We start from the raw sequence: 10,809 nt of genomic DNA on the forward strand, positions 1-10,809 counted from the left end.
TAGCTAACATCAATGTAAATAAATTAGCATATTCTCAAACTATTCAGCATTTTTATTCGTTCTTCAATATTAATCTTTTTCACGCTAACAATTAAGAAATAATATTTATTTTATAACACAACTTAATTATCTGTATAAACAAGCTGACGACTTATGTATCTCATTTTAAAAATGTAAATAATTTAAAAATATTGTAATAAAATGTTATACCTATCATTGTTTTTTAGCAGGAACGAAAATTCGCGCTGTGATTTAAGATCCCAACGAGTTCCAATCGCTACTAACGAATGAAACGGTTACAACGTGGGCATCAATGCGAAGAATTGACGAATGCAGTGCGCTCGGCATTGATAAATTTGATCAGTTTTACATCATACTATATTTTTCTTCCAGTCTGATCAGAGAAATTCTCTCATATTGCATTGTTTCTGATTGCTCTATGTGTCGTCATACAGTTCGTAGTACTCCAACCCACGCTTTTTAATCAGGAAAAATGAAAAATAGCCGAGAAATCAACTGCTACGATGAAATATATAGTTACGTCTACGTGTACGTAGATCGGGTACGCGCGCGCTAATAATACTAATACTAATTGTAACGAATAATTATAACGAATCTCTCCTTAAATGAAGTAGAAACTTGACAAGAATAAATGGAATGCATTTTTATCGATTGTCATCAATTCATGTTACATCTTAACATAAAATATTGAATTATCGTTGAAGGATAGGAAAAAAGAACGTGAAAAGGAAGAATGTGCCAGTGTTACTGAAAAAATACCGTCGTTTATTCTCTATTAAAATTATAACTTCTTACAGCCTATATAAGCACGCGCGGGTTAAACTACGGCGGACACTCGTCAACCAAAGAAGGCGCCCTCGTCGGAGCCCTCGGTCGTGCAGTTCTGCAACAATGATGCTGGATTTGACATTTCGTTGACGACGTCTCCACTGACGACGCCATTGCCACTGTTACCAGCACGCGGTGGCTTCACATCTTGGCTCTGCGAGGACGCATCATAGACCACACCGCGGTTACTCGCCGTTTGCTGCTGCTGCTGCTGCTGATTCTGTGAGTTGATCTCATTATAGACTAGCTCTTGAATCTTGAGCCGGACGAACATCTGTCTGTCGAGTGGCAAACTTCTCAATGGATTTCGCACGCTCATGAGGAAATGATAGGTATCGTCCTCGTCCTCCGATCCGAGTGCCAATCTCTTTTGCAGTGACTCGTATCGCTTTCGGTCGGTGTCCGCGTAATCATTGTCAATCGCATCCATCAACGCTCGTTTACGACCGATCATCTTGTTCATTTTAGGCGGCGGCATTACTTGATGCAGACCATCGTCGTTGGACAGCAAAGACTGGCACGAGTCGCCGTCCACGTCGTCAAATTGTGTCTCTTCGTGACCTTCAAGGATGTCGATTTGCGGTTCGATTTGTGTGCCATCCGGTGACGAGCGCATACCGACACAATTCTGCGATAAGGCGCAGCCGATCACCCTGGAATTCATTTGGTCCCGTAGAAAGAACAGGCTCTTGAACCAGACCCACTTGGAATCGTGCTCGGTGCCGTTACCGCCGTCGCATTTACCCCGGTAGGTCTTCTTCAACTCGTTCCGGAAGTTATCGCGTAGGTGCTTCCACTTGGACTTGGCGACATCCGCTAGAACACAAAGTAAGGATCATGTTTGTAGCATAAGTGATGAATATACCGTCTGTTATCAAATTTCAAGAGTTACACAAGATCATTTTCAAAGTAACTCGCATCTTTCGAAACAATTTCATTCGAAATCCTATATTTTATCCGCATTTTAAACGTGAGATGTTGCAGACTCTCGAGAATTAATCTAGAAAATTATTATACGGTCGCATTATACAATCGTGCATCATGAGAAATGCTTATTCGCCATGCATCTTTTAGTGAACGTTATCGCATCATCGATATTACGTCCGCTCATGATGACGGGTATACACCCATGCATACGCATTTTGCGCACACGTGCTATCGCGAGCGGCGCATCAGGCGCATGTCGCAAATTTTTTGTAGTAACTACAACACGATGATACCAGCGTGCGACCTAGTGGTGATCCGTGCGAACTAGCAACCTGTTTCCTCCAGTCGGGCTTGTCCCCTCGCAAGGCGTAAGGCGTAAGGCGTAAGCTATCGACCCGCCGCGCCGACGAGCGAAGGTTCCAGCAGATGCAACCGTGGCCTCTAGCAATCGGCCAAATTTATTCGATTCGTCTTTACCGACGCATCTCTCGAAACTCGTATCACGCAATTCACGCATTCTACGCATTCTACGCATCAGCGGGAGTGATATCACCCAACCGAGAACGATCCTGAGGTGACGGAGCCCGCGAATACGATGTACGAGTACGGTCTGGCGACCAATCGACTTGTATCAAACGCGTCCCACCCAGACGCGCGACGAGCGGCCAACCAATCGAGCCGGACAACCACCCACACGTGCACGTGCGCGTAACACGCACACGAGTAACGTGACTTACGTGAGCAGGATACGGTCGTACATATACTCACTCGACACCTCGCAAGCCCTCGCAATCTCCCGCCACATTTTCAGTATGACGTCACGATTGTGGTAGTTGACATTCTTCTGGTCCCAAATTGCGGGTCTTGCATGTACCTCGTTGATCAATCGCTGAAGGTCCATCGTCATCGCGCTCCTACGACCGCCGGCGGCGTTGCATCGCCGGGGCGAGCGTTTGCCGGCGCGTCGATTGAGAAGCGTGACGGTGCCGGCGGTGCCGACGGAGGAGGCGGCCGCACGTGCGCCGCTTCCTCCGACGCGCGGCTGGGCCTGCCCGCTGGCGGTGTGCTGTTCGACGAGGAGGCGGCTCCTCGGTTTATCGACCCGCGCCGCCGCTGAGTCTGTCTCCGCGGCGGTGACTGCGGCGCCGGCGGCGCCGGCGGCGTCAGCGTCAGGCTCGAGGACGACGACGGCGTCGGCAGCGGTACCCTCGATTACGGCGGCGTTGCTACACGGCGTGGTAGCGCTGCTGCTGCGGGAGGCGACCGCGACGGCGACGCTGGGTACGTCGTCGTTGCTCGTAGCAAGTCGCTGACGCCTCCTCTTCTTTCTCTTGCGCCTCGCGACGCGGCAGGTGGCGGCGGCGACCGATGCGGAGGTGGAGGTGGTGGTAGTGGTGACGGTGGCGGCTGTGGCAGTGACAGCGGCGGCGGCGGCGGCGGCGTTGCTCGCGAAGCCGAGCCGAGCGGACGAGCGCAAACGGGACGAATCCAGGGCTATATCCTCGTCGGCTTGTGCGCGCGTGTCGTCCATGCACGCGCGCAGGCCAGCCGGAGAGACGCGGCGCAACACGCGCGAGGAAACGGGGGTGGCTGACGACGACGCTGACGCTGATGGCGAAGACGCTCGACGCTGATTACGCTGACCGCGCGCTGACCACGAGAACGATCGCGAGAACGATCGCGAGAACGACGAGCACCTCGTACCCGCTCGCGCGGTCGAGGAGAGAAAAGTACAGAGTAGAGCGGAGCAGAGCGAGTACAAGCGAGCACAACGCGCACGCACGCACACACACGCTCCGGCGATGTGGTGCTACTCGCGCGCGTCGCTGCCACAGCGGGGCCTTCGGCACCGCTCGACCCCAGCGCTCGGCTCCGCTCGGCTCCGCTCGGCGCGGCTCGACCCGACTCGACTCGACTCAGCGCGGCTCCGCGCGGCGCGGACAATCCTCGCGCGCGCGAGAGAGAACGCATATGGGACGGGGCAGATGGAGAAGAAGAGGCTATAACGCCGAGCGAGTAAACCACTGTCGGCTCGGTGAACACGCCGCGCGCACAGGGACGGAGATACGTACTGAAGCGGGTAGCGGATGGATTACGACAATGTCCGAGTATGCTAATCGGGGTAGTAGATAGCTGGCGGATTCGAACGTAATTCAGTGATTCATCAAAGTGCTCGAAATTTCATGAATCGTCAATTATACGCAAATTATATGCAAAATTTCAATGAGACTCCTATTGCCTTAGTAGAGTACTTTTCGACAAATAAGACCTTTTCTTATTTTCTTATTTTCCCACGAGACTAGATTATCTTAACTTTATTTACTCCTTTCATTGACTTTCACTCTCTACACTCTACAGCATCATCTGATACTTGTATTAGCGTCTGTAATCCATCATTCGTATATTTAGTATCATCACGGTATTTTCTCTGTTGAGTCCAGTCTATTATTTAGCAGCCAATTTACTTCTAGTTTCCATCACACATTATTCAACATCGTATAAAGAAGGAATAAAGAAGTTGCGTTGCCGAAAATGTGTGCGCCTTGATACTCGATACGCAGCCGCTACTGAATTGGGCGTGCAGTTGCAAACGCGTCACCCGCTTCGAGCGAAGCAGCGCATCCGCTTTGCTCGGCTTTATCGCGTCGTACCGCGCCGCGTCGCGTCGCAGCAAAACGCGCTCGCCGTCCGCTCGTTAGCATGACTCCGCTCGGCTCTGCTCGACCCGGCTCGGCTCGACTCGGTCGGCCTCGGCCTCGGCCTCGACATGGGCCGTGGCGATCTGTACGATGTCCAGCATCAAAGCCTACAATTCGGGTGAAATCTTTCAGCTGTGATTTCAACATGAATCAAGAAGGAAAATCTACAAATCGAAAAGCAGTCTATCGAAGCAAATATTATCGCTGAATAAATCATTAGATTTTCTTATCGTTAGTAGAGGCTAAAAGTGAGATACAAGTACAGCTAATAGTTGTACTGGAATCGTAAATGACGGAGTTGATTAATATATGATTGATAATATGGTTGATGAATGAGAAAATAGGTCAATGTTTGACTTTTTAAGTAACATATCCTTACGTTGCAGTTGTTACAATCGTATATCATCTTGAAGTCTTTAATTGGTCGAACGACTGATGCTATATAATATATATATATATTGGGTACTCCGATTAAATCGTCCGATTATTGGCTAAACGTATTATAAGCAACATCATATCCTCCGTACCATTCCTGCGTGCCATCTGTGCAAATATGATTAATTTTGTTTATCGATAAGCAGGTAGTCGCGCGCAACCGCGATTTCGTGAACGCCAAAACGATGGCGTCTCTTACCGCTCCCACTGGCAACCTTGCCCCCATACGATCTCGCTTCATGATTCGCGTTTCTATTAATAGTCGTCTCAATCGTGAAGCATCCAAGGATCTACCGAAGTAAAGGATCCGCCAATTCGTATATCTGAGAAGCGAGGACTTATTAGCAGAATCAGAATCTAACATTAAGTTATCGTAGAGAGATAGAGTCATCTCGGTGTGACGGAGCTAAATACGAATATAGATAAATACGAATATAGATAAATACGCGACTGTGAAGATATGAGAGGAATAATAAAAATTTGTGAAATCCTACTTTGGAAAAAAGATTTGCAACATTTCCACACTTGAAATGTGATGTACAAACATAATTTAATACTAAAACTCCGATAGAATTTTCCCGATATCCCGACATTTGGAGTTGAGAAATCGATTATATCGCAACTGCTACTATGTCACATCGTGCAAGTGAAGTTAGGGAAAATTAATTTCCTTCGAATTCGATCTCTCGTATAGCGTCAGCATTTTCGTAAAGAGACCATCGTGCAACACGTACAATCTCCATTTCGTCGCGTTTCTCTCCATATACGCCCGTTTCGTCGTCGCACGCTGTGTACTAATCAGCGTCCAACTTGAAGTAATCTACCAGCATGTCTCGTATCAGTTTCTGCCTAGTCGGCAAACACAAAGAGGATCGGAGGAAAAGAGGAAATCCTCGCTAGTTACGTCTGCCCGTGTCTGCGTAATGCGAAACGTTGCGGATTAATACTGCGCCAGAGGTTTACGCACCAATGTGGGCTCAAAACCTCTACCAGACTCTGCGCATGTACCAGTCTGATTTCAAGTTGAAGTTACTCCCACATCCTCTGAGAATCGCTATTACATCGAGGAGGAGATTCAATATTTTATTAGAAGGGATAGTGAATGAATGTTTATATCTTAAAAGGATCGAAAAATAATTTAAATTATAGTAATTTTCAAACTACAATAATTTACAAGTCATACTATATCTTACAGCAAGATTTATTTAAAAAATTCTCTTCTGCCAAGAATCTTCCACGTTTCGTAATTTGTTGATAAGATAAATGTAGATGTTGTTAACCTAGTATTTCTCTTGCAAAATTAACAACTGTAATATTAAAATACCGTTGCATAAGATGCAGTGACAGCTTTCGATGAATTCATCAGCAGCCGCGATAAATCGGTTTCACCAGGATGCCTCAGCGATATTTGCGCGACGCGGTAGCCGGCAATGTGCAGGTTCATAATCCTTCGGCGTGCCGGTATCGCGATCAATAATAGGCAGCGATGGATACTACGTACGCGAAGACGGACAATAGCGGCTTGCCTTCGGTCCGCTATATTGAGTATCTGATTCATTGTCAGTATGAAGCATAATTCAGGTATGTCTTGGTATCATTGTGGATAATGCAAGCATGCGCCTATCATGAACCACGCGATTCGTCCTCTTCACAGCCACGATATTGCGAACTAACAATAAGTGGGAAATCAAGCCATATTCCAGATTTGCGTTTCTGAATATTTTTTTTAAATACATATTCAAATATTAAGGTGAGTGCAAAAGTTCGTGCCCAATTTATTATTAAACCTCAAGTAATTTCGCATGTAAAAATTTTTATTAATCAATGATCGCTTTTTACAATCGTTTCTTAACGTCAGCTTCGGTTTTGTATTGAAGAAGGAAGACAGATGGTTTTTAACGGCTTCCAAAGATATGATTTGTTTCTCATTGAAATTGTTATGCAATGATCGAAACAAGTGATACTCTGATATCAGGAGAATACGGTTATGAATAATTGATTTATAACTTTTGACATGAAGTTAATATCTTCAGCTTAAGTACGAAATAATAATGTAATCCACTGCATTTCGTTTCAAACCACTCGCTATTCTCTGTACGCTGTATTAGTATATAAATATTATATATTGGCTTCCATTAGAATTCCATAGATTGGTAACTAAACAAGGCATGAATCTATAAAGATTGTTAGACACAATGGTATACAGGGTGTCTGACATAAGGCGAAAAACCTCTCGCCCACAGGCACAGATAGATCTCGTCAAACTGAATTAAAAAGTCCTGTACCATTTTGTAAACAACCACGTAAAATTTCGAGTAATTAAGTAAAGAAAGTTCGCTAATTCAGCGGACGCGAGCTAGGGAAGCATGAATGACAGCAGCGAGTATCGGATTACAGCGGCAGGCGAGACGACGCGTGGACAATCATTTCTCAGCGTCTCATTCAAGCGCTCGTGTTGCCGAGAAAGTGTGTCGTTCTTAGAAGCGTCGCCTCGCCTGCCGCTGTAATTCGATACTCGCTGCTATCTCGTTCTTCTAAGAAATCGCGCGCGCACGCGCGCGTTTTTTACGTTATTCATTCATACTTCCCTCGAATCCGCTGATGAGCAACTTTCTTTACTTAATTACTCGAAATTTTACGTGGTTGTTTGTAAAATGGTACAGGACTTTTTATTTCAGTTTGACGAGATCTACCTGTGGGCGAGAGGTTTTTCGCCTTATGTCAGGCACCCTGTAGAAACAGAATACGCAGGATATTAGTACCAGCAAGTTAACATCTTGCATCGGGCGGCGTTATCGATCGGCCGGTCACGATATACGTGACAATGTTCTGTGTATAAACAAGATTATATTGCGTGCTCGATATATCCCTCGAGACCGACCCCGGTGGATTTTCATGGAGCCATCTCTATGCAGATTGCACTATCGTCGTTTGCGACCGATACGACCGCGACGGCGGCGGCAAGATGCGACGTGCCCGAGAAACCCGGGTAAGTTTAATAAGATTAAGCGGCACGCCAAGTCGCGGCTCAACAATGTTGTAAGTAATGCATATTGATCGTCACCTTAGATAGGCTCGTCTGCTTGTAACTTGCTCATCAAAATCATTATAATTCAATGTTACAGTTTGTTTATGAATATGAAAGAAGTCATACAAAATATCCTATCTCTTTATCAATTGCAATCATTTGTTATTATGTCATAAGTATAAAAATGTTTTCTAGATAAGCATATATATAATCGGGCATATTAAATTTATATTATTATAATGATTATTTCACAAAACATTAAATCGCGCTTGTAGATAGTTGTACTTATTGTTAAATATTATTATTATACATATATAGTACGTTTTAATGCGAACGAATATAATGAACATTTTTAAAATGATAAAAAAGTTAATAGAAATCTGTTTTCATATTAAGCCAGTTTTCTATCACTTCCGTACGATTTGGTCGTGGGAAGTTCTTGTTCCATTCATCAATTTTTGCATTAAGAATCATCATGGAACGATTCTCAATGCCTGTTAATATATATGTACGGAAAAACAGTGTGACTACTTTAGTCAGTGCGTTTAAAATAACATCTAAGATATTACCTTCGAACTTGATGTCATATTTCCTGCGAAAAGTAAAGATATTTTATTAAAAGAATGTTGTTACAAGAATGTATTATTTACAATAAGGGAGCCACCCTCGATTTCAATAATTTTTTAATACATCATCCAGATCATTAGCCTGACTGGTGATGACCTTGATGATATATTAAAATATTATTACGATCTCGGGGATGGTTTCCTTATTGCAAATAATTACCAAAGGATGTAATTAAAATAAATTTTTTTCAATTAACTTAATTAATTTTATAAAATTTGTGAAAACATGTTGTTCGGGCGAAATCATAAATTTGCAAAATATGCTCATAAAATAAATTTACGAATTAAATTAAAATCTTTGTTTAATATTTCGCTATTAAATGCGTGACGAGTAAAAATCAGTCAACTCAACTATTCACGTAATCTTTGCAGGTACAAGTATTAATAATAAAATTTAAAAACTCATGGAGAAGTTCTTTATGTGAGACTTAATGTCAAGGATAAAATCTAATCTAAGCTAAAATACAATCCGATCCGATTGTAATTTTTAGCACGATAATTATTGTCATTTTCCGATTATCTAATCATTATCAGTATGTAATTAGAGATGTTATTTATCTGTGATTATCATTTGCAAGTTGTTTCGCTACCGCCCGCAAAATTACGGTTTTATCTTCGTCGAAAACAACTTATTGTGCGCTATCATCTTTGATTGATAAGTTACAATTATTGACAAACATTTTCCGATACCTATAATGATTGTATAAATTTAAAATAAAAATACACAAGAAAGGAATATTTACCTAACTTTCGAGAATTTAATAGATTCGAGACTCAAATGGTAATTAGTCAAATCTATCGTTATTACAACATTAACGTCAAGATTGTAAAAACGACCGTTTACATCACCTTGCCTTTTATATAACATATATGTCAAGTAATATTCATAATTAAACTGAAAATAAATAAAAATTAAAGTATTATATCAATAATAGTATGAATCATAGTTATTCAATAATCAATATCAACCATGATTCTATATGTTTAATAATTGATATCACTGTGCAAGTCTCGTACTTACGTCCAAAACATCAAATCCAAAATTCATATTCAACATGAAGAGCTTATCCTTGTACTCCCCGGTTACGGATCCGGCACGCTTTAATTGCGATAGATTTTGCAACCAACCATTCTTGAAATCTATATTTCCCTTCAGTATTCCAGGCTGAAAATGTTATTCCAAAATATAATCATAATGAAATATCTTAATCTGCAGCCTTTAATAAAATGTTATCTTTAATATATTGCAGAGACATAAATTGGTATTTACTAAACTCTCTTTCGCCGCGAAGTTTAAAAATTCTTTCGAAAATAAAAATTTTATTAACTATTAACGAAAATTCTTTAACATAAAATAAACGTACCAAAAGTGGGAAAATACTTTCAGAAAAATCGATGAGGTCCGTAGGATCCATACCATTTTCTAAGATGAAACTGCGTATACGCGGCAATAGACGATCCACGATCTCATTTAATTTTGCTTGAGAGCTAATGTTGCTGCACAATATACAGAAATATTCTTGGACATTTCATTCATAACTTATCCAAATTAATTAATAAAATAAAATAATTAATAAAATTAAGTCATAAATCAATTATTTACATCGTACAGTTTGTCGCAATAATTCTTTAAACTTTACATTGCTTAAAACTTGAAAACTATTATTTCACTCTTAGTAATCATTGTCAAGTTATTTGTAATTTGTGATCTTAAAAATATAAAAGATGTACATGAAACAGAAGTGTAGTCATAAAACGATTTAGTGAAAGTTACATTGAGGAAGTCGTATATAAAATTGCATACAGCTGTTAGCTTATAAGTTGAATACAAGTATAGACTTACAAGGTTTGCTTGATAATAGGAGATGAAACTTTGCTGTGCACTAATGTTATGATCACGAGAAAGAAAGCTAATCGCATTTGACCAGCCATGGTTGCACTAATAATCTAACTATGGTTGATTTGATTCTCTCCTGCATTCTTATTGTCAGTCCCCTACCGTTGGACATCTTTATCAGAATTTCCGATTCGATAATGTCTTGAGTGTTGGCGAGTGTAACTATAGATCTTGAGATTATCTGTCTTGACAAAATCTAAAGATTATGTTTATTGTAACGCATATTTACCGCATATCACAGGGTATTAAAATTGTGATATATGATACACTGAGGAAAAAAAGGAATTCTTATCTCATATGTACCTATACATATATTGAACGGAGTAGATTAATATAACATTATTCTCA

The 10,809-nt window shown here is 41.8% G+C and overlaps 2 protein-coding genes across 2 annotated transcripts; both read right to left on the bottom strand.

The window, feature by feature from the left end:
• Positions 1-765: 765 nt before the first annotated feature.
• LOC105276534 lies at positions 766-3,621 on the bottom strand. The gene is made up of 2 exons (XM_011334237.3): positions 2,545-3,621; positions 766-1,665 (listed from the first exon to the last, which is right to left on the bottom strand). The coding sequence occupies exons 1-2, from the start codon at positions 3,305-3,307 to the stop codon at positions 860-862; spliced, it is 1,569 nt and encodes a 522-aa protein (XP_011332539.2). The 5' UTR covers positions 3,308-3,621; the 3' UTR covers positions 766-859.
• A 4,401-nt stretch (positions 3,622-8,022) lies between these two features.
• On the bottom strand, positions 8,023-10,805 carry LOC105276535. The gene is made up of 5 exons (XM_011334238.3): positions 10,408-10,805; positions 9,929-10,061; positions 9,586-9,729; positions 9,308-9,459; positions 8,023-8,530 (listed from the first exon to the last, which is right to left on the bottom strand). Exons 1-5 carry the CDS (start codon positions 10,494-10,496, stop codon positions 8,308-8,310), a joined length of 741 nt encoding a protein of 246 aa, XP_011332540.1. The 5' UTR covers positions 10,497-10,805; the 3' UTR covers positions 8,023-8,307.
• Positions 10,806-10,809: the final 4 nt, after the last annotated feature.

Source organism: Ooceraea biroi, chromosome 6 (genome assembly GCF_003672135.1).
Source record: "Ooceraea biroi isolate clonal line C1 chromosome 6, Obir_v5.4, whole genome shotgun sequence".
NCBI lineage: Eukaryota > Metazoa > Arthropoda > Insecta > Hymenoptera > Formicidae > Ooceraea > Ooceraea biroi.

Excerpts from the sequence above, each read along its gene's own strand:
- LOC105276534 (XM_011334237.3), bottom strand. The coding sequence starts at position 3,307 with ATGGACGACACGCGCGCACAAGCCGACGAGGATATAGCCCTGGATTCG. Across the intron at positions 1,666-2,544 it reads GAGGGCTTGCGAGGTGTCGA|CGGATGTCGCCAAGTCCAAG; the intron begins GTGAGTATATGT and ends TTTGTGTTCTAG.
- LOC105276535 (XM_011334238.3), bottom strand. The coding sequence starts at position 10,496 with ATGGCTGGTCAAATGCGATTAGCTTTCTTTCTCGTGATCATAACATTA. Across the intron at positions 10,062-10,407 it reads CCTATTATCAAGCAAACCTT|CAACATTAGCTCTCAAGCAA; the intron begins GTAAGTCTATAC and ends TATATTGTGCAG. Across the intron at positions 8,531-9,307 it reads ATTAAATTCTCGAAAGTTAG|GAAATATGACATCAAGTTCG; the intron begins GTAAATATTCCT and ends TACTTTTCGCAG.